The 23860-nt window shown below is 45.2% G+C and overlaps 1 protein-coding gene across 3 annotated transcripts in view; it reads right to left on the bottom strand.

Annotated features, from left to right (window-relative positions):
- RBFOX2 (RNA binding protein, fox-1 homolog (C. elegans) 2) overlaps window positions 1–23860 on the bottom strand; it is a 110073-nt gene that overhangs the window by 45561 nt on the left and 40652 nt on the right. For 2 of the 3 annotated variants that reach the window (XM_009881871.1, XM_009881870.1), the window contains exon 2: window positions 10390–10614. In XM_009881871.1, coding sequence (XP_009880173.1) covers window positions 10390–10614 — 225 coding nt within the window. Of the gene's footprint in view, window positions 1–10389; window positions 10615–23860 lie in introns of those variants that run through there. The other variant, XM_009881872.1, reaches the window with a different exon arrangement.

Here is a 23860-nt window from a genome sequence, read left to right as displayed (position 1 = left end):
TTGCAATTGCAGTATCTGAGCACTTGACAATTATTTTGATAAAGCCAGTAATGCTTAACAATTGATCTGTTGTTCTTCCCCTCCCTTTCCATGAGTAAACAGTAATGAGATCTCAGCCTCCCTCCCCTCAGATCACCTTTTAGCTGAGTAGATTTGCTTTGGTTTTCTTAAATTGCTTCTTTCTTTTCCCCTGTTCTTCCTCACTTCAGCTGCCACCATATGAAAGCTCTAATGAAGAGGCGGATCTTTCATATCCTGAAGCTGGGAGGTAGCACTGCCACTCTAATTTCATGTGGCAGGATGTTCATGCAATCATCAAAATCCCACAGCTGAAGTGGCAGCTCTTCACTGGGCCAATACCAGAAATGCATCCCCAGGCAAAACGGCATCTGCTCCGTCAAGCTCCCTTCAGAGAAACATTACCCCAAAAGAAGATCTATAATTAAATGGTAAAATCCATATATGAACAGCTTACGGATATCTTTGATCAGCTTTTCTCGTACATTTAAAAGTCAGCCCAGGGACAGGAAACAGTCATTACCACTGCAAGGTTTAGAAAAACTCCCAGTGCTACTTTCTGCTACCAATTCCACAGCTAAAGCAATGGAACTTGTTCCAGCATTCCCAAGCACTGACTGGGTACAGCAAAGCCAGGTCAAGGGGTGGGTCAGAGCTACTTGTGCACAGAGAAAGTGCAGCAAGAAGGCAGAGGAATAAGGGAGACCAGTGTGCCAGAGGAGAGACCTAATGCCCCCACAGAGATGATGGGCAGCGGAGAAGAAAGGAAGAGAACCCCAGCCGCTTCCTGTTGGGCTTGGACTGAGAAGTGGTAAAAATTGAGCACTAAATATAAAGGTAAGGCCCCTCTGCAAAATGGCTTGATGAGATAATGGTATTTTTCCCACCTTAGTCAGAAAAATGACCTCAAAAACTCAGAGCTCCAGAACAAAGTAGACTACAATTTGATTGGGTTTATTGCTCTGTCCCTTTCCAAGGCAAGCATTGACAGACCAAGGTAATCAAAAAACCTACCCACTCCCTCCATCTTCTGCTGCCTGCCTCAGCCTCCTAGGAGTCACGCTTTGACCACCTGTGTGATGCACTTTTAAGTGTCATTTCATTTCTTTAGATGTCAACCTGACTTCTTCCTTAACCCATCAAGTGAAAAGAAGCTCTACAAGAAGGCAAGGACCGTGTAATTGCTACAGTCAGCCTTTTTTAGGCACCTTCAAGAACACACACAGGTCTTAAGCTAAAGATTTAAGAGTAGGGATTTTTTTATTGTTTTGGGACCTTTTTCCCCCCGTTTTAAATACACAATTTGTTTACCAAAGAAGAAAGAAATCTCAGGGGAGTTGCCCACACTGACCCCCCAAACACTGCTAGATTGCTGTGCTCGTCATTCAATACACAACACTTAATGAATATTTGGAAAGAAACATCTCTCCACAGATTAACTAAACTGGCGACACTAAGAGAGCTTCTTCTGGCCAGAAACGTCTCTTACAGACATGACCTTGAACTTGTATATTGGTTATAAAGCACTAACAAGAGCAAGCAAACAGTAAGCACTGGGGTCTTGTCATGCTGAGCAAAGCAGTGGCAGCTTTCCATTTTTTTAGTAGGGCTGCACAGGCAGCACAAAACACATTTGATCTGGTTCATATAAGTTAAGCTGTGATAGGAAGAACAGAGATACTGCCCCGCAAGTATCTCTACTCCCCAGAGCTGTGCAAGTCTCAAGAGAAGCCTAGCAGGATGGAGCATTTTTATTTGGCTAAGGCTCATCCATCCCCCAAACATCAAATTTTCAAGAATAACTTCTGAAACTTCCATGTGATCATATCTAAAAAGATGCCTCCTGCTCTCCAAGTTCCTCCTCTTCTCCTATCTTCACCTCTATGACAAAATCCCTCTCCAAACATACAGAGAGTGCACCCTAGGGGAAGAATCGATGCAGCTGGCTTATGATTAAATCACACTATGCTATTTGGTGGTTTTATTTTTATGACTCCATCAGAGTCCTTTGCTCCTCAGGGCAAACCTGTCCAAGAACAAAACACAGGGGTAGTCCATCCATCACCACCACACATAATGCCTGCAAGTGAGTGCTCCAAAATAACTCCCCCAAAAAGTCAACACTCCTGCTAAAAGGGATCTCTACAATCCATTTTGGAGCCCTGCTAGTGCAATTTGCCAAATCCCATGTTTTCTATGGGTTTGCATGGAACTAGCATTTGGGCAAACACGCATGTACACAGGTGCATCTTCTGCAGAGTGAATGAGGAAAGGCACAGATTCTGAACAGGGACGACAAAAGTGTTTTAGTCTTTAAATTCAAATATAGGTTGCACAGGACTGGATCTGCCACATCCACAGGGGAAGAAGCCAGGCGGTCATTTGCATTTTTTTCCCATCCATTTGTTTGCAGGCAGAGGGCAGAACTCCTTTCTTACCAAGGGTGCGATATATCATGTACGTTGGCCTGCTCAAAAACACTCACAGCTGTTCCGGCACATGGCAGAGTGCTGCCGCCACACAGGAGTTATTTTGCAGCACGTGTGAAGTGTACAGTAAGACAAAGGCTTCAAAGAGGATAAACAATAATGGAAAGAACAAGGGATCTCAGTCCACTCTTACCTTTTTGACACTAAGAGTCCCCAAATGCTTCTCAAGCTTTTACATACCCTGATTTTTCAGCAATAGCTTAACATTAAATACTTTCTCTGGATGCTGTAGTTCTCTCATTTCTATTGTCCACGGCCCTAAGGTAAGATTTGAACTTTCAGACGCTATAACATTAGCTCAATACATTTGTCTACTGCCACACATTCAGCTAGAACACAAACGAAAGAAATAGTCTCCTCAGATCTTGGGTTTTTTGTGTTGTTTTTTTTTTTTTTTTTTTTTTTTTTTTTCCTTTTATAGTTATTCCTTGTCTTAATTCATTAGGAAGGAGATGAAAGGAAGGGCCTGGAGCCTGTTCTCAGGCAGCACATAATGGAGACTGGCAACAGCACTACCCTCACCAAGCCAGATGATAAAAGCCCGCATTTCACCGAGTGCCCACTCCCCACCCTTACTCCTTCCCCACACTGAGTTTCAGCTCCTTCCTTCTGGCCTCACATCAACACTTCACAGCAAAGAACTGTCCCTCTCTCTTCACTGCAGACAGCGATTCAGCTCAGAAGGGAGCGAATACATGTTCCCTAGGTCTCAACGCCTGTCATCAGGCAACACAGAGACACGCTGCGGCACAGATCCTGCATTCGAAAACAGTATTGGATCCACCTTCCCTCCTCAGCATAGTCTGCCTAACATATACTTAGAGGTGATAATGTTGTTCACGCCTGCACACGCAAGCTTTGAGTTCTGCTCAAGGTCACTGAGAAATGCATCAGAGTTCAGGACACGTACAATGTGTGCTTCACTTTTAACTACTTGCTGCCCGTGCCCCCATGCCAGCTCCTCTGTTACACCCGCTAGCAGTAAAGAAACCCTAAGCAAGAAGAGGGAGCTGCAAAGAGAAGCACGTATGTATACACGTGCACGTATGCATGTAAAAGGGAGAAGGACACCCAGCAACATGAGGGTGTTCTGAAAGCTTTGGGGCAGCTCTCCAACCATCTTCCCATGTCTTGACTGGACTCTTCTCTCCTAAAGCAGCTGGTGAACAAGCAATGGCTGAGGATTTCTCCTCAGCGGGAGGGAGGCAGGGGCCCCAGCGCAACCTGAGCTCCGAGCAGATCTCCATCTGCATGGCCAGGCAGAGGGCTACCTCCCTGACCAGCCAGGCAAACACCAATGCGACAGGTCATCACACAGACTATTAATACCCAGCACATTCTGTTTTCATCTCCCACTTGCTTCTAGAACTGGAACCGCTTCAGGTCTAAGTTATAGAAAAGCAAAAAACAAGCCCCTGTCCTCTCCCTCAGGAAGCAGGCGGTCCAAAATGTTGTGAATCATAATGAGGAGGTTAAGAGCCATAAATCACTGCAAAGAAAATATTTACAAAATACAAACTGTAACTAATAACTATATTTAAAAGGGGACTTGGGTGGCTTACAAAATCTGGGAGACAGACTGTGCTCACTCCACTTGTTTGGATCAAGAGCTTGAGGAACTGCGTGGAGACAAGGACTGAACGCTATGACTGGCAGAAGGCAATCTTCCCACTGCAAAAGAGAGGGCAGACAACGTGGGAAGATCTCTGCAACTTCTCATGAAGAATCTGCATCAAAACAACCAGTCACCCACCAAGGAATAGATATCCACTGAGCAGGTTTGGTGGAAAAATGAGTGAAGAATTAAACACTGGACACAAAATCCCCCTCCTGCCCCACCACCCTCTACCAGAGTAGGACTGAGGTCCTACACATCCAAGAGCAAAGGGCATGGGAACTTCTGCTGATTAGACTACACTTGTTTAGCAGACAGAAGACTGCAGGGCTAATAATCACCTTTCAACAGCAATAAATGTAATTCTAAAATTATATCCATGAACTTGATTTTTTAGAGATGCGAGCAGTGTTATATTGGAAAAAAAAAACCCTGGGCTACACTACAGGCACAACTAACAGCGTGCCCAAGTACTTTCCATGCCAAAAACCAGACCCAAAACAACAAAAAAACCATCACTAAGGACATACAAAGTAACTTCTGCTAGGCTTTGAACTATTTTCATTATAGTCCCATTAGCTCAGGGTGTATTTTTTCTGATTGCTAGTTACCTGTTTTCAGACACACTGAAGCTTACGTCATTTTGTTCACTTTCCTCATTAAAGAAAGATATACCCCACCTGAAGTCAGAACACAAACCCAACATAGGAAAGTACGTAGGAAGCTTTGCTACCTATCCTGCACAACGAAGACATCTCTGATGTGTCAGGTAACATTTTCCAGGTAACATTTTCCATGTAGTAATGTTTAAAATTACTTTGTTTCTCTGAGCAGGATTTTTTCCCTAGGATTCTGTGGTGGTTTTTTCTTTTTAGTTTTTCATTTAATGAAGTGGTGAAAAGAAGCCCCCTGAAAAGCCTCCTCTGCTGGTCACAATGCCAAACCCTTCGTGAACAATTCCAGCCCATTCCTCACAAAACAGGGATGCCCTGACAAGGTGAAGGAGGTAGCAAGACCTCCTGAGCTAGTGGTCACCCCTAGACCACTCCACTGATGGTGACAGAACAGCAGCCACACACTGACAGACCAACATCCATCCAGCCCACTATCCTCTTTCTGACAGTGGCCAAATAGAGCATCTGTGGAAGAACATAAGAACAGGACAAACATTCGGTGATGACTCTCCAGCAGAGTCTCCCAGCTTCCAGCAAACTGAGCCAGTTCATGTCTTTGCAGCCGGTCACTGGCTGTGAATTTATCACCCATGAAATGGTTTAATGAGTTATTTTGAGCCTGTTTATACTCTCAACTTCCAAAGAATCCCATGGACAAGAGTTTCACAGCTAAATTCTTCATCATATGGAAAAAACAAGAAAAAAAAAAACTGTTTTTTTCAGTAAGTACCACCTGATTATTTCCTGCATGCATCCTAGTAAGTGAATGGGGAAGTTCCCTATTTTATTTCCTATACCATTCAAAATTCTATGTGCTCGTCATATGCCTTCATTCCTGTCAGTTCTTTTCATAAGTGAAGATTTCATTGCTTCTCATAAAGAACCTGCTACATCCCTCTCATCATCACTATTATCCTTCCCTGTACTACTTCTAGATCTGCTATAACCTTTGAGAGATAGGCAGAAGTACCACAGCTGTATACTCTAACATAATGATATTTGCTGATTTATTTCCTATTTCTCTTTCAAAATAATTTTAAATCTGCCTCACTAGACACAAGTCTGCAAGTACTGACAATAATCTGCCTCATACTCAAAATAATAAAATAATACGCCTCATAATCAAAGCAAATTCCTGATGTTAAGTGTCAGAGTTTGCTACCTCAAGACAGCAATTTCCAAGCCGAGGTGGCCAAACAATCAGCAGCTAGCTGCTTATTTGAAGCTAGTTCTTCCTCGTGTCTACCTGCTCAGCAATATCAAAAGATAAGTGAGGATATTCATTAAACATATTCTTCACCTGAAATACCTCACATGAGCAATTGCTTTAATTACTAAAGTGATGAAAAGTAATTACAGAGGAAAATTCTGCAATCTCAGACTAGGCAAGAAAAACCCAAGGGAAAGTCATCATTATAACATCATCCATGTGTTACCAAGTCAGTTAAGGAACCCTTGGTGTTGTTGGTTCCCTTCTTTCCAAACCCTTGGTCGATGTATGGGGCACAGCCAAGCTTTCCTGTCTTGCTTCTGAACATGATACATAGGGGTGCCCCACCACAGATGCATCTCCTTTAAGAAATCAGAAAGTCAATATCCCTTTATGGTACAGCAGGTGAGTTAAATACGTTTCAGTATGGCACAACAAGAAGCCGAGAGGCACAATGCTCTGTAATTAAATAATGCTTTATATTGGTTTGTGACAACATAACACCAAGGCAACAGCACCTGCCATCTTCACGCGAAGTAATTCGCATAAACTTATTCCTCTACTTCTGTACTTCCAGCTGCATTCCGTAATTTATACAGACATACAAATTCTTCCCTCTGACATTAACAAGAGAAATGAGTTGAATAATCAGCTCACAGTATTAAGTGTATTGCATTTACTATCAAGCAAGCTTTTTCAGTTCAGCGGATGATTAATCTTCCCTCTGCGGGTAGAGTAGCAGGAGATGCAGCGAGCTGACAACTGCTCTCGGCTTCTGGCCATGCACTCCATACACTTACCTTGCAACAACAGCATTTGCTGGTTCCCTCCAAGAGCTGCTCTAATTCATTAACCCAGCAAAAGAATTGGACAGCTTTCTGCCAGGTCAGTGAATTAAAGCGGCTCACGTAAGGAATGCCAGAGCCAGTACACAGGAGTGGGAGTTCGCGCTTGGAGCCAGATCTCTCCTTTCTGACAGCAGTGAATCTTTAGATCAGCTCAGCTGCCACAAGTACTGCAGCCTAATTAGCATCTCCACTTGCAGCTATCTGTGCCAGGTGTCTCCATTAGGGATAAGCGCACTAATGTAAATCAAGAAGGGGGAAGGGGGGAAAAAACCAGGCGACCCAGCACCATAAGAAGTGAAACGCAGAGCGTCAACGGTGTAAGAGACAGGCTGCAACAGGCAGACCGAGTAGGCCAAATATGGTCTGGTACCTCAGCCTATTTTTAATTCAGGTCTTTCAGCTGTGCTTTGGGACAGTATCAAGGGAAAGGACAGATGCTCGGAGATGAAGACCAGGAGACCCACATGCCAGGCAAAGAACAAAGCCCCACAGATGAGGCTTGATCCTAAAATAAAAAAAGATTCCAAAATACTAAGCTGTTTGTATTACACCACCTATTGTGCCAATTTCTTTTCCATGCCCTTGCTCCGAGAGCTTTAAATGCTTTCCACCACACTCAGACCTCCAGAACCAAGCTCATCCTTAGCTGATGACACCAACTGGTCGTGCCCCTTTGCTCGGGGCTTTTAGACTGCATAGGAAGGCATGGACTTTGACTCTCAAAAGTTTATTTTACTTAAGTTTACTGCAGATGTTTGAACTCATGCTTCCAGATCATTGTCTATTAAGTCAGCCCTGGTAACCTCAAATCGCTCGATCTGACTTGCCCACCAGAATCTGCCAAGTTTCTGTGAAAAGGTGCTCCCACCCAGTGTGTTAGGGACCCCGTTATAGACACCATTACGTTGCTGCATAACATCTTACCAAACAGATAAAACTCCCCTTTTCAGGAGGGACCTTTAAGCCATCCCATATTCTCTGTTACTTTTGCAATTATCCTAAAGGCTGTCAGCCTGAAAAGCAGGAAATCCCTGCCATCTGATCACACCTTCCGCTGTCTTGCTCTGTCCTGCCAACTGGATCAAGCACAGGCCTTGTTCTTAAAAACAAGGAGAGACCTTATCTGTCTGGCTGAAGGAATTTCTGGATCATCCCATGGGAGCACAGGCTCCAAGTACGCAGTTAAAAAATCTGCCAGCTGTTCGGTCTGGGGTATCGCCTTCACACACGACAGCAGCTGCGCTTGTCAGTCGCAATAATGGGAGGGAAGGATCATATATCACCCGCAACGACTTTTGTTTCAGCAAGACAACAAAATGGTGAAAGGAAAAAGTGCCTTAAAGCACAGCAGCCCAGTCCACATGGATTGAACACGTATGTCAAACAAGTAATAAGCAGTATATGTGATGGACAAGATGCTTGATGTTAGCTGAAGAGGTTCAAAGCGAAATAACCAACCTGTTCTGATGTATTTTAATAGCATGCTTTAGCCTGAGTAACTACTGAGCCTTCTTCCTTCCCGTAGTTCCTACATCATTAATCAGCACACTGAGAAGGAGAAAACTTACAAGCAATTACATCCCAAAGGCACCCCACAGAATGAAAATAACTTTATACAGAAGGAGTCCTAGACAGAAAGATAAAGGGACACAGAAGATCCAGGACTCCGTGCATGTGAACGTCTGGCATGTGGAAGGCCCTTGGCTGAGGCGCCTTCCCCCTCCCCCCTGGATTTCTTCATGTGCCACCATCTGGGATCCTCTGGGTTTGATCAGTCCCAGCCATAGCAGCAGAAGCAATGTGCTCGTCTGCACCCTTACCCTTTCCCAGCTAGATACGGTCTGCGAGCCCGACTCTGCACGCTCAGCTCGCACATCTTTAACCACATCAAATGGTCAGACCAGACGTGTCCACCTGTTTCCAACAGCCAGTACAAGCGTTACGTGTTATTCAGCCTGTTTCTCGGATAACCCCTGCCAGTCAGGCTCCCTCCGCAGCCTCCTGGCAACACTGCTGCCTCCCAGCAGTCTCCCAGCAACGCTCCCTCCCGCACAGATGGGCACCCAGTCCCTCCTCGCAGGCTAGCCAGCCTCCCCGCGCGCTGCGGGCTCCCCGGAGCCGGCATTAGTTGATGAAACACAGAGCTCAGCCCTGCAGTGCCGTGGAGATGGCTCCTAATATGGAAGAGGAGCAGGAGGGTTGGCAAGAGCTTACGTCCAAGGTCAAGGCTCACATCATTTCCATTAAAAAGAAACGCTCTTAAGCTCTGGGCAAGGATGGGAACAGCAAAAATTCATGGGGAAAGCCACTGCCCTGTTCTATTTCACATTTCCAGCTTTCCCATCCAACTGGCAGTGCTCGAGATAGCTGTTTGCTGGAGATGAGCAGCCAGATCCTACGGGCTGGAAGGACATCGGACAATCTGGTACTAAAATGATGACTTGCATTTCTGCTCAATGCACCAGTAAAAGTTTTATTTCCAACCTGAACTTTTCTCATCCACATTTGTGTTTGCTGAGAAAGGCACCTGAAGTTCCTTTTACGCACTATCAATGTGTTTTACAGGGTTTGTACTCTTCAAGATGCTGAAGTCACGGCATTCCCAGGATGAACTAAAAGATACCTTATCTAAGTCATAGCCAGCAGTGTCAACTTTGCAGCCACTGCCCACTGCAGAAGGAGCAGAGGTGCATGCCAGGAACCATGCACACTTGAGCTGGCACTATCAGTTCTTCCAATCGTTGGCACCGAATTCACTCAATACTTGCAGGGGGAAAAATAATCTCTACGAGCCAAACACCCAACTACAAGTAAAACTGAAAGCATTAACAGATTAAATCCGCCCCTGAGCACCAAAGGCTCTCACCATAAGGCTCTTTATTAGGAAGTTAAGTCTTAACAAGTGGCTTAAAGGGTGGATAAAGCTTTTCCTGGGATAATCTGCCAGCATGTTGCCCAGTGCCAGTTCCAGGCCACAGGAAGAAAAACATCAAAAAAATATAAGACGGTAAAAATCTTTGTTTGGCAAATGGATGTCCAGTAGCTGAGAGGTCCTCTCCTATCTTTGCCCTCTAGAGCTCCCTGCCACCTTCAGACAGCCAAAGAAAAGGATTTTTCTACTCTGATAGCCTCCTGAAAACAAAACCACATTGGGATTACACCTACAATGCATGTGTTCACCCTAATCCTTTGTACCGTCAACCTCCCAGAATTTCCCTCCACCACATTCATTTGAACTACTCGCCAATTAACACAAGGTAATTAACACTTTTGTAAATGACTGTCTTCAGACAATGCACCACGATCCCAAGTACTACTGCTCTCTGCAGACACTTATTTACGAGGGGAACATGCACAAGGGGAGCAGCAGGAACCTAGTAATGGAAGGTCAGAAGCCATGTTTTGTTTATAATCCTCTCCTTTTCAGGTGCACCGCTGATTTGCTGCGTACTTAAACAGTCAGCAATCTAATCAACGGCTGCTTTTTCCCAAAGCACTGTGCCGCTCTCCTGGTTCTGCACCCTTCTGCACTTACTGCAAGAGATCCGTTCTGCGTGCTGGCCGTGTTCGTGCTCTGCTCTCCATGCGGCTGCGTGCTTCCGTAGAGCGTCAGATTGTGCTCGCTGGTCTGGCCTGCATAGTCCTGAGTGTGTGGCACCCCATACTCTGTGGGAATCCCGTTCTGTGGGGGTGGCGGAAATGGGATTGTGGTGAATGGCTGCACCATTGCATCAGGAGTTGCTGCTGGCTCCTGGTTACCCTGAAGAAAGGGGAAACGAGACAACAGCTTTATACTACAGAAGATGGATCAAAACATCAGCCTGAGAAATTATATATACACATGCACACGTTTATGTGAATATCCCACCCACTGCCACCATAACATCGCACAGTCTTCTATTATCTTCTCTGTCAAAAAGAGAATGCCTCACTCCTCTGAGCTGTGACACTGTTTTCTTAATTTTGGGGGGGCAACTCTCTTGTTACCGGGTGGCATATGGAAAAGAAATTATGGGGCTTGCAAATTGCATACCCCTGTAATCTCACACAAGACTTTACACAGAGTAAGACATTATTTTAGGAGGGGGAAGAGGCACTGAACAATTGGAACGGAGAAGGAAACACAGAAGAACGGGGTTCTTTAATATGTCTAGAAGTACCATATCTGCCGGCTCTGCTCACAAGCAAGCACATTGTGTGGCTGAGAGCACACTTCTCTGTTGTGTTACAGGGAGAGAAAAGGAGTAGTCATTTTAAAAATTATCTGTGCAGCAGCCCTCTCCTTTGCTCTGGCAGCACTGAGTACAGAGCACAGGTGCTCAGGTACCAGTCGCTGGAATATCCTATTTGCTTTGTGCTGACTGAGCAGAAGACACCAAAGAGCTGTGGGACCTAAGCTGAGAACACAAGCCTGGAGCATACTCACTCTCTCCCCAGTCCTGAGCATCACTACCATCACAGAAGGTATTAATTACCCACTCCTCCCTAAGCTTAGGGTATCCCACAGAGACCTCTACTCTAGGACAGTGAACTTTTTAGCAGCTTTTAGCACTGCTTTAGATGTAGTTGACACCAACCAGATGACTTGGAGACAGACAGCTGACCATGCAAAAGATATCCCCCAAAGACAATAAAAAACCTACCCCACCATGCCTGAAAACCACCCGAAGCAAACACGAAAGCATGCAGCCCTGCAGTCACCGCAGGGATCTCACCGAGGGGGGAGCAGCGAGCTGCATTCAGCCACCTGGGGCGAAGGAGAACAGCCGTGACATTGAAACCCAACCTCGGGAAGCCCAGGCTCCTGCACCGCTCCTACTGCTTCCACCGCCGCAGCAGAAAAAAATCCACGGAAAAGATTTATGATAGGAGGGCTGTTTGATTTATGTGTGTGTCAACAGACTAATCCTGATTTTAAATTTTGGCTGCTGTTCCAGCCCTGGGTCCTCCCCCACAAAGCCCAGAGGTGCTCGAGCCTATCCTGACACCAGCACGCTTAAATCAATGGAGTAAAAGAGAAGCAGACCTTATCCTGCAGATAGGAAAGGCAGAGCAGGAATTACCAAGCAGCCTTTCAGCAGAGAACGTGCAGGGGCTGATGGACCTCCAGTGAAGCTGGACAAACCTTTCAGTCTCTTTATCAGCCTACCTGCAGCTTTCCCTTCCGGGCGAAGGAAACAATGATAAATGCAGCACACCTCCAGCCAGCACCAGGTCATTCAGACACTGGCTGAATCCCAAATTTGCTCTGACATTAGTCTATCTGGTCTGCCTCCCCTGGGTGCCACGTGGCCACACGCTCCCACAGCTGGGGAGAAGGAGAGGGAAGGGCATTCAATACCACTTAGCAAAGCCGAGCTGCAGCCTTGGCCCGCGCCAAACGATGCACGGCTCCATTAACTAAAGTCCAGCCACTGCAAAACCTTGCTGCCTGCAGAAACACAAAACTCCGCAGCCTTATCTGAGAAAGAGAAAATCAGGCAAGCGTGCCAGCAATGGCCAGAGCTCAGTTCCTTGCACGCACTCCCCCGAGCCGCTGCAGCCCCGCATGGCGTGCTAGCAGCTCTGCGGAGGTTTTTCACACACCGAGCACATTTTCTGAAAGCAGGACAGGGGTTCCCCCCCCAAAAAAAAAGAGGGCAGCTCCACCAGCCCTCCACTTCTGCTCACTCCTTTGCCATTCTCAGCTTCAAAGCAAGGAGCTTCTGACTCGACCTAAACCATCATCAAAATCTGCAGGGTGAGTTTTACAGGCGGGAGGGATGAGAGGCTGAACGATGGCCATCCCACAGCAAACCAGGTATCAGCAACCCCATCACTCACCTACTCGGAGTATTTATCTCCTGTCACAACAGCTCCTCTCTGTCCGCATCCTGCCTCTTTTTCAAGCTCTTTTGCATACAATATTATATCTAATTGTCTGTGTGCTTCCATACAGCCCATGCTGCCTGCCCCTTTCTTGTGTTTAAAATAGGAGCTACATATGAAACCGATTTTTTTTTTTTTTTTTAAATTTCAAAAATTGGTAGGGTAATCCCAGGAAAGATGCAGTACCAGAAACTATTTCCAATTTTCTTCGAACAAGCTAGACTTACAAGCCCGTAGTACCTCAGACAGAAGGAAGAGAATGCTAATTAGCCACAAACAAAACCTATTCTGCCGTCCTCTCACAACGGTGCAGGGTTGCTCCCCAAAGGACATACTCCAGCGTTTTGTTTAATCTCACTCTTAGACTACTTAAAATGCCAGCCCATAAACCTTATATAATCTTATTTTCAGTGTTTTTACCCCTCAGTTAATACTGTTCCTTCCAGCTTAAACACATTTCAACCTTTTAAATATTTTCTTCCTCTTCTTCAATTATCTACAAATGTTTGAAGGACGAAAAATGCTCACTCTCTCTTCTGTCACTTGTGGTGTTTTGATAATACATGTTTATTTTGAGCTTAATCACACCACGCAACCCAAAATATCCTGGTAACTTTATTTATTACTTCTCTGTGACCTTCCTAAGATTTTCAAATAAGGGATTTCTGGTGCAAAATGAAATGTTTTTAATACCACTGTCACTTCCTCCCCACCCCACATCGCACTAACATGCAGAAATCCTATCTTTTATTACAAATGTATCCTTAATTTAACATCTCAGGTTATCTGTAGATCTATCACCATTATGCTTGTCCAGGTTTCATTATCCCATCAAGTATCTGTATTTCAAGTTATTTTTCGCTTGATATGATTATGTGCGTGTATCCCGCCTGATTTGGGGTTTTTTTTTGGTAATTTTAATTTCCTTTGATGCTTTAGAATTGCTTTTCTTCTTTTTCCACTAGTGTCTACAGAAAAGGACTCCCGATGAGATTTCACGGAATACTGATACCCTCCAAACCCGGAGGAGATTTTACCTCTTCTGTTATTCTACCAAATTTCAACATTTACACAACACTTCATATTTTCAAGAACTAGCACGGGGCGGGGGGGGAATCTTCAAACATAGACTCTAAATTTTTTCCTACTTCCAATCCACGAGGGAAAATTCTGCAGAGGTGCTGATTTTCCCACTTCTCAGGTGGTACAAAGAACATGGAGAACCCCCCCAAACTTCCTGGTGAAGGTATGTACGTAGGAGGAGAGTCTCAACTGAAAGTATTTTGTCTATCCAAACTTGACAACATACCTCACTGCATTGCCAGTCCTGCCTGTTTTGGCTCATGAAATTCTCTTCAGCATTGACCCAAATGCAACAACAGACCAAGATGGATATGTCCAAGAGTAGTCACCATCCCCAAACACATGCAAGGATACCACCACAGGACTAGGAAAGCCCAGCTGCAGCTCCCCACAAAAACTACTGCCATTTTCAACTTGTGTGATAGCATGAAATAAATCTTAACTAATGTTCAAGAGCAGACAGACACTTCTCTCAGCCACAATGCAGCATGGCTTGCAGTCTCCAGCAGGGGAGGTTGAGGGACATTTGGCTTCAGGAGTAGTTTTGGCCGTTCCAGGTTAACCAATTCCCTCCATGAGTTTGTGCTGCCGTGCATTGACCCACGCTAGCTGTCATCCCATGCTCACCAAAATAGGAAAGGCTGTTCAATGCAAATGGAACTCAGTGTAATTAACACACGGGCCTTAAAAAAAAGGAAAAAAAAACCCCTTCAGTACAATATATGGTAACCTACAGTTCAAAGAAAACTCAAAGAAAACCAGTAATTCCTATGTTTTCTGTTCATTCTGTTGCTCTGCTCCCATAGAAATCATTCATCCACATCAGGTAGGAATCCAAAGCAGCTCCTCTCTTGCAGAATGTTGACATCTGATTCATCAGCACCCAAGCCCTCAGGGCACAGGAGGAATACAGGATAGCCATCTGGGCTCCCCTTTCAGGCCCCTATTCTCAGCCCTACAAAGGTCCAGCCATGTCCTTGCAGGGGCCATCTTCCTTAGGTCAGGGGTTTGCCTACACAGCTTAGTACAAACCCATCCCACGTTTTGTTTAAAAAACAAATTAGCCAAACCAGTGAAAAATCCCTAATGGGGACACATTTCAAAGAGTTTACACAGCTTTAACTTAATTAACAAACTTTGTAGCTCCAAGCTAAGCAGGGGAATGGTAAGTAACTGCACACAGGGTACCTTGCGGAAGGGTGGGAGCAGGGGACAACGTTTCAATGAGGAGCAACGTGGTTCAGCAAATGCGATGTAGGATGAATTCTTCCAGCAGACAGCAGGTGGTGATCCAAGATCACGGCACTGGAGCACCAAGAGCAAACACCAGAAACACACACAAAGGCCTCCTCCTTCCATAAAACTGTCAAAGATCGGTCTATTCTGTGAAGGGCTGGTTTTGTTTTGCTCATTAGAGAAATGGGTGTAATTACAGGGATACGAAAGGAACCTTATAGCAATGCAGCTCCAGATTCCTTCTGTATCAGTACACCATAATATGCATAAATATTAAAGCAAAACCAACCAAATAAAAATTATAATCCTGGTAAAGCGAAACTGGTATAATTTCTGTGTAGACATTTCCATGCAAACTACCACGAGGTAAATAGTCTGGGCTGTCCATAACCCTACTGCGAGTCATAAGCATCAGAGAAACGTGCAGTGAAATGCTACAGCATGTAAACATCAAATAATCTCTTAAATATACCTTTCAACTCCGGTAACCCCCAAATCATTGGGATAGATGTAAGTATATGGTTATTAGAGGAATGGGGTTTCTAATAGGTATGCCTTCACTGAACCCATTTTATGAAATCTTGAGACAACTGACTTGCAGCCAGCAGAGGCAATTAACCTGTTTGAGAAGACCAGTGTGTTTCAGGCTACGACTGTTTGCTCTCTGCGCTAACCTAATCCCTTTTGTAAACAGCAAAAATATTTGTAGCTCGGATCTGAGGAGCCTTGCTCCACCGTTCAACCTGGAGCTGCCGCGCGCCTCACCTCTCCGCAGAAAAGGGATCCTTCTGAGAGAGGGAGATGCGGGGACTCATCATCCCTCCTCCAACCCAGGTCGCAGCCTCCTGTCAGGCAGGCAAACGTGATATGCGGCTCCAGCAGAAGCAGCCAAGCACTGCTCCCCAGCTGCACACAGACAAGAGAAAAAGAGCCTACCACACAGCACTGCTGCCCAGGAGCAAGAAAATAATAATAATAATAATAAGGAACACAGGCTGGGGTTTTTTTTCCCCTCCTCCTTACAGCAGAACACAAATTAAGGTTGCTGTAGCAGGCTCCCCTTCCCAGCTCCTTCCAACACAGCCTCCCCCATCCCAGGGCTCCTCTGGCAGAAGCCCCCTCAGCCGTGGCTCCAGAAGGACTGTGGCTGGAGCTGCCGCCGTCCCACCTCCAGCTGTGCACTCCTGCCCTCTCTCCCCTGCCAGCCACCACGCTCTGTCTGCCCTCCCCTGAGCCATTTCAGCACATATCCCAGGAAAAAAAACGTCTTGCTTTTTATTCTCAGGTTAGTTTTGTGCCCAGTTAAGAGTGCTGAAACGGCTTGGCAAGGAGTTGGAGGAGAACCGGAGCCAGAAAGGAGAGAGGGTGGAGAAGATGGGGAGGGAAGGGCCACGGGCACCACCACTGAGCTCAGGCTGCAGCAGAGCCGCAGTCTCCGGCACGCATTAACCCTCTCCCCAGGCAACACTACAATTCGCCCGCTGATAAGAAACGTATCAGCAAGCAATTTCTTCACAAATGGGAATGGTTACAAAGCAGCATGAGGGACGCTGCAAGACCTACCAGAAACTTGAGCATTATCCCTTCCAGAAAACCACAGGCTGGGGCATTACACCAGAGATAAACCCCAACCTAAACTGGTAGGTTCTGTGTGCCACAAGAGCTAAGCCTTGATTTTCAAAATTGTACTTTTGCTCTTTAGGGTCGTGAAGATACTCAAACACAAGCCAAAGTGATGTATGGGATGATAGAGCGATGGCTTTTCAACTCCCCAGTCATGCCAAACCAGTGACTTCGCCATATGAACCCTGCAGGTGCCCACGAATATCATATAAACTCTTTAACCCAAAATGCAGCACTAACACTTTCCACATCATGGCTGCTTCTTTACTAATTAGTTTCTGAATGAGAAAAGCCTGTGGAAAGAAGTTTAGAGGTGAAAAGGATATACAAAGGATATAACCACCTCTTCATATTCTTCATCTTTGTACAAACCTTTTCCTGGATTCAGAGGGGTGTGTGACCCTAACCTGGCACCCACAGACCACACTACAAAGGCAGTTCTGTTACTCCAGAGGGGGAGACTGGCATGTCTGTCTGTCTGGCGACCCAGACTGATAAAAATCAACGCTCTTTTTCTTGATGTGGGTTGATTATAAAAGCACCTTGAAGAAGATCACAGTAATAAGAGGTTTTGTATTTCATCTGCACGTCTGGAGTTTGATCTTCATTCGCTGCATGATATATTGGGCTAACAGAAAAGGATGCTGGATTTTGACTCTCCTACCACACTCCTATCACAGGCACAAGAGCAATTCCTCATGAATGCTCCCAAAAGAAGTGCTCTATCTATCGGTAGTTTTGCAAAGGTTTGGTGGAGTTTTATGCGAGCTGTGTTAAAACAGAGGGAAGTTTGTATGTATGCATTCTTTTTTTGAATTTAAGTTGGATGTAATCATTTGAGGAAATGCTTTTTGCACTGGGTTAACTTAATCCTAAATAAACTAATCTTCCAACAGGAAAGAAAGAAAGAAAAAAAAAAAAAAAGATGCCTGCACTCAAGCTTGCACCTAGCTAACCATTTAAAGGCATGTTTTCCTCAACTTCCTGGTGCAAGCTTGCACTAGATTAGATAATCTTGCCCTTCCTTCTCCTAGATATGTAAAGCAAGGGAAGAACAAGCTATCTTCCAATATACACTCTATCATTCCAGGCCACCAAAAACTGTTCTGTAAAATAAAACAGCTGGCCTTTTCTTTTTTTTTTTTTTTTTTTAATGCATTTAAGAACTTTATGGAGAAGTTCAAGCCCCTCTTTTGTAGGAAAGGATGAAAGAAAATTATAGACTTATCTTACTCTTATACACAGGAAGCACTCACTCATCCCCATGCTGTCATTATTTCCAGTAATGGTCAACTTTTGCTCTATCCCAACACACAAATGCAGGCTCTCAGTGCTGAATGCGTACACGCTTAATTAAGAAGCCCCTGGGCAACCTGCAAAGAGGCTTCCTGTTGGATATAGACAAAGCTTTAGAGTTACACAACATTAATAAGGTCTAGAACCACATTTACTTACCAGTCTGAAACATACCTTTCAGATTTTAAAAAAGCACTGATTTTCTGCTCCTGAAATCTACATTATTCCCCCTTCCAAAAAAAACAGTTAAATGTTACTGGCACGAAGGCATCCCACCAAACGCTTTCAATCAATTCACGCTCTCTGGGGTTGATTAGAAAGAGAATTGTGCTTCAAGAGACGACATCGAGGTCTCAACATCTGTTTCCATTCCATATTAGGAATAAAACTACCTCCAAGAATTATTGGGGAGAAGGGGGTGGGGGTCTGGAACAAAGGAAAAAGTCACCAGGATGGTTATGTCCTCAGCACAAAGCCAGCAAGTAAGAGAACGGCTCAGGCTCATTTTTTTGTTCCACAACGGTCCTTTAGCACCTACGCTGGCTGTGTTCTTCCCACCTCTGCAATATTCCAAGTGAGTATTTTCCACTTCACATTCATAGTCAAACGTTCTTGGGAAAAAAGATTTCCATAAGATGACTAGTTTTCAACAAATCAGTACGAAAATTAAGTCTCAAAATATCACAAATCTAGTCATATGTTAATCCAGCAGACACCCAGAGTGGCAGAAGCATGTCCCACACAAGCGAGATTACTTTGCTGTCGGGCGAAGAGGGTTAAGTTTCTTCTTTTGGACCAGAATTCAAATGAATCATAGCTAAGAAGCAGTGTGCTGCAGATGTGTCACGTATGTTTAATCCAAGCTAACCACGATTAGCTTTTCAGCAGATTAGCAAAACGATCACACTCATAGTTGCATGATTGCGGATCCTCACACAGGGAAGCAGCAGGAACCAGAGGCCGGTGGTGGGAAAGGAGTGTGGCAACTGCTCTTTCAGGAGTGGTTCATGGTTCCAACAGGGCACCCGGTCACTCGTGTACATAACTAAGAAGGCACAGAGGACCTGTCTGTGTTGGCTTTCTGCCCTACTCCTGACAACTAACTAGTGGTTCCTGGTGCTGCTCAGTAAAAGAACGGCTGCAAAACATGGAAAGGTAACAGGGAAGAAAATCCCACCTAGTGCCGTGGTAACTCTTGACCAGGCTGTCAGGGTAGCGTCACAGCTACTGTCACCTCAACTAATTCTGCAGTCAGATTGCTCACTTGAGATGACTTTGTTTCAAGGAAGACAGCAGCTCTCCAGGTGACATCGTATTTCTAAAAACCAGTATCTGCTTCTCCAACCCCAATCAGGTACCTGAGCTGGACTGATAAGTAATTTTTCATCCCATGTCCTTGCTCCGTGAGTGGACTATCACCTGTCAGTGAGCATGGAGAGTTATTCCTGCAACCTCAAGAATTCAAACTGCTTTCCCTAATGTTTAAATCCTCGTGAAGCTCATTCAGCCCCTAAGAAAGATTTGTATCTACTTTAGTCACAGGAATTTTTCAAAGCCCTGAATATGTGACGTAGCTATCTGTAATAGACTCTTACAGATCTCTCTATATATGCAGCGCTCTTCTAGGAAGGATTTTGAAGATCACTTTTGGCATCAGGCTTCCCTGTCCCCCTCTCCCCCGCTGTGAGGGGAATGAGCTGAAGGCGGTACCGAGCAGTGCGGAGGTGCTGCTCTGAGCTAACTTGGCTCCTGGAGGACGGACAAACCTCAAAGCTCCGCCAGGCAGCTTCACTTATATAGCACTTACACAGGCCCCTTCAATTCCCCCAATTTCAGTGCCCAGCAGGAAAGTCCTCCTGCCTGCCTGTACTAATTCCAGCACCTCACAGGGAAAAAGCAGCCCTGCCTCCACTGCCAGCGCAGGAGGAGGAGGAAAGGAGAAAGGCCGGGAAGGGGAGAGCACATCTGGAATCAATTGGAGAGCGCTGAATGCCTCGGAAAGAACTGCAGAGCTGGCAGAAACCATGGCGAGGAGCCGCGCGTTCAGACGTGACTATAGAGCAAAGGTGGAGGACGAGACGTAAACAGCATACTTAAACGCAAAACCAGAGCTCCTCTTGGGGCTGTTTTTTTTTTTAATGCAAGCAGCTAAACGTCTCAGCCCTGTCACATTTTCGCTGCCACTGGTCCATCATGAGTCCGGTCAGAATTCAGTGCAGAAGATAGGAGATGAGATGCGTACAGCCCCAGCCGAGGCAAACGGGACTCATCTGTGACTCGAGTGCCAGGACTCAGTAACACAGCAACAATATTATATCAAGCTGCTCTCAAGGTGCGGAGTGGAGGAAATCTGTGACTGACTTGGCACATGCTTGAGAACAGAAATTTGACGGTTTAGAAACGCAGATTTCTTCCCACAGTTACTTTCCATTCCAGCAATGCATTCTCGAATCTCCTCATTTGTTCCAAGAGGAGTTTTCCATTTTCAAGGAAGCCTGCACTATGTGTCCTGGAAAGCAGAGATTCTGGAGACGAGCAGAGGATCATGGAGAAGCAACTCACCAGTGCAGCAGCCTGGTACAAAGACTGACTACAGTTGTTTGGCCATAGTACCAACAAGTAGGATGCAGGAAGCTTTTATGTGGCCTCAGCCAGATGAAAAATAAGAGACGTGCTTCCACATAAGAATTTTAAAAAGGAAATTAAAAAACTCAAAAGGGAACACAAAAAAGCCATAAAAAAAATCATGAGATTGGAAAAAGCCACAAGGCTGTACACTGAAAAATTTGAAAAGCCCAATCTATTTTATTTGTAATTTAAAAAAAAAAAAAAAACACAACTGGCAACTGATTATTTTGTGAAAGTATATTAATGGTGAGGGGAAAAAAAAAGTAGGAACTAATAATATTTAATCTAATCAACAAAGGCATCAAGAAAACCCATAGCCAGAAGCTGAGTCTGAAGACACTATTTTATTTTGTTTACCGATTTCTAAATGACAGGCATTAAGTCAGCTGGTGAGAAGGACTCAGTCTTTTCCATCTCTTCATGCCTTTGTGCTGAAAACATTATTTCATTCAAAACAGAAGTACCTGAGTGAGACATAATGGCCTACAAAACACATACAGCCAGAAGAGACAATCTAAAGCCCGACCTATGGGACAATATTCTGGAAAGCTAAGAGCAGCTGGTGGAAGTCGCTGCACATGAATTAAAGCAGATTAAACTAAGCAGCAGACACATTTATAGGTAAAATGGCTTCACCTACTAGAGAGGAACAAGCCATTAAGAAGTATAGGTGCAGTTTCGTGTACCACCTAATATGACAAACTACCAACTGGCCTCAGAAGCAGCAGCTCTGGTTCCCTCCCTGGCTGTTGCGAGATCTAGTCATGCCACGGCCATAGCCAGAAAATTAATCCAAACAATACTCATCTGTTTGGTCATAAACCAAACTGTCTTGCTTTGTATCTGCCTAAGTACGATGCCCAAAGCGGTGAGGAGGTTGAACATATGGCCAGGGCAGAGAGACGAGAGGGACTATTCTTCTCACATCAGCCCATAGTTATGCTACATTAAGCGCAACTTGAAAATGCACCTGAAAGCCACTTCATCCCAGAACAAGAGGTTACATGGACATTTAGCATACGTTATTGCCACTACCTGCTCTGCTTATGCTTAACTTTTAGAGTGTCCCCATGTAAGCCAGCATAAAGGTGGTTTATACACAGTGAATTTGCCAAGTGTCTTCAGAAAGATTTCCTCGCTGTTATAAAATCCTTTTAAAGCCTCTTTCCCTCGGGCCTTGCAGCTAACGTATGTTTACCAAATTCCTGGTGTAACCAGGAACCAGCATAAAGGTCTCCCTTACACAGGCCACCTACACACCTTAAAGGTGAAGCTCGAGGTCAGCAGCACATTTGACCACCTTTCAGATGGCTCCTCCTGGGCTGGGTATCATTAACGCAGCTCCTGCAGCCCCTGTGCTCAGCAGCATCTTTGGAAGCACGCTGCTCTCCCTTGTCACCACCGCATCAATGCCTTGGTCACATAAAACATGCATGGGTTTAACAACAGTGATATACCAAATATTCACATTAAACTACTGCATATTACTGGCAGTCCCACTTTTAAACTGCTGAAGCTAAATCGATAAACCTTAAAAGCTAAATTGATATAAGAGCATCTCATTTCGGTGGCACGCCTGTCAGCATCTGCAGCCCCATTAATACATTACCGCATGAGTTCCCATGAAATTTACCCCTCCGTAATTCCCAGCAGACCTCCACCTTCCACAGCCAAGTGCATTAAAGGTCCTTTTTTCCCCCCTCCCCTCCTCACTCTGCCTGCTCGAAAGACAAGAGAACAGGCTATGCAAAACTTAAACCCTTTCAGTCAGTCGGTCTCCCCTTCTGTACATCCCCTTTCACGCACACAGTGTCAGGCTAAACAAAGCCACTCGCTCCAGGATACAGGCCTGGAAAAAAAGCATTAGCATCTGGCAACCAAGAGCAGCACCCCAGCATACGAGCCTGAGAGCAAACACAAGTCTCTGGCATGAAGAGGAAACACCGAGACGTACGCCTGACTGCTCCTGTCAATCTTGCAGTGGGGGAATGCCCGATTATATTTTTTAAAAATATATATTTTTATCATATTACTGAAAGGAAATGCCAGGGACTGCTGCAGCCCCTGTCCCTTGAGGCTCTGCTGCTGCCATCAGGCTGCGCTGCCTTTGCAGCGATGAATATTTAAACAGGGCAATAAATATTTCAGAGCACATTCATCCCGATGAGAAGTCTACTAGCATAAGAGAGATGAGACAGCCATGCAGGGCCGGGGCCGCTCCCTGGTCTGCCCCTCCGGCTCCCGCACTGCCTGCCCTCCCTCGGCCCTTCTTCCCTCCAGCCCTCAACAGGCACCCAAGAGCCTCAAATATTCATGAGCACAGCTCCAGTTACTTTCCAAACAAGCAAAAACACTGTGAAAAAGTAAAAAGGCGCTCTGCTTTCCAGAGAGGTGACGAACACAGCTACTGCATGCTTTGCTTTCACCTCTTCTGAAGCCTCTGGCTTTTGGGTGTAGTGCTCACACTTGAGGAGAAAATAATTTGCTTTAAGACCCCACAGGGTCTTAAATCTTTAATATTGCACCTTGGAAGAGCAAAAAACCAAGACCATCAAACCCAAAAGCTCGACCAGTACCTGGGCGAGCGAGAAAGCATGAAAGCCTGTCTCTTCCCCCCACAACTCCCTCCCTGAATTTCAGCGGTACACTTGCTTGGGCATTTCTGGGTTGCCAGCAGCTCTGCTGGGCTCTCCGTGGGATGCTAACAGATGTACGCTACTTGGCCATCACTGGCACGAATAAAATCGGTTAGAAAACAGGTTTAGGATGTAACAAAAAATGCATTCATTTACTCAGCTGTCATCTACATGTCATTCATGTACTGGGGGCTATCATGACTTTCATAGTGCTAAAAGCTTGGGTTTTTAACTAGGACCTGAGCTATGCTCTCACCTATAAAGAAACTCCCCCCTCCCCCCAAGACAATTTCATGGCGTAACTAAAATTTTGCAGTAAATTTGAAGGAAATCAAAATCACATATAAGACACTTGTTCAGGATCAAATTCATAGGGAAAAAAAACCCCAACGGCCATGCTCAAAAATGGGCTTTTATACCAGCTTTCACTGAATACCTCACTAGATTCCAAAGACCTAAGATACCTGCTGGTCACACAATACATGGAGAAGCCCTCAGAAAACAGTTAAGCCTACTCTGAGTGAAGGGAAGCCAAAAAGACATCCTCACAAAGAGCAGCCAGCAGCCAAAGGGTTATCCTAAGTGACAGGCACAAGTTAGCCTGCGCTGGTGAATTGAGCTTGAGCTGCACGAGGT

The sequence above is a fragment of the Charadrius vociferus genome, unplaced genomic scaffold (genome assembly GCF_000708025.1).
Source record: "Charadrius vociferus isolate BGI_N301 unplaced genomic scaffold, ASM70802v2 scaffold413, whole genome shotgun sequence".
Taxonomy (NCBI): domain Eukaryota; kingdom Metazoa; phylum Chordata; class Aves; order Charadriiformes; family Charadriidae; genus Charadrius; species Charadrius vociferus.
This window is presented reverse-complemented; position numbering and strand designations above follow the sequence as displayed.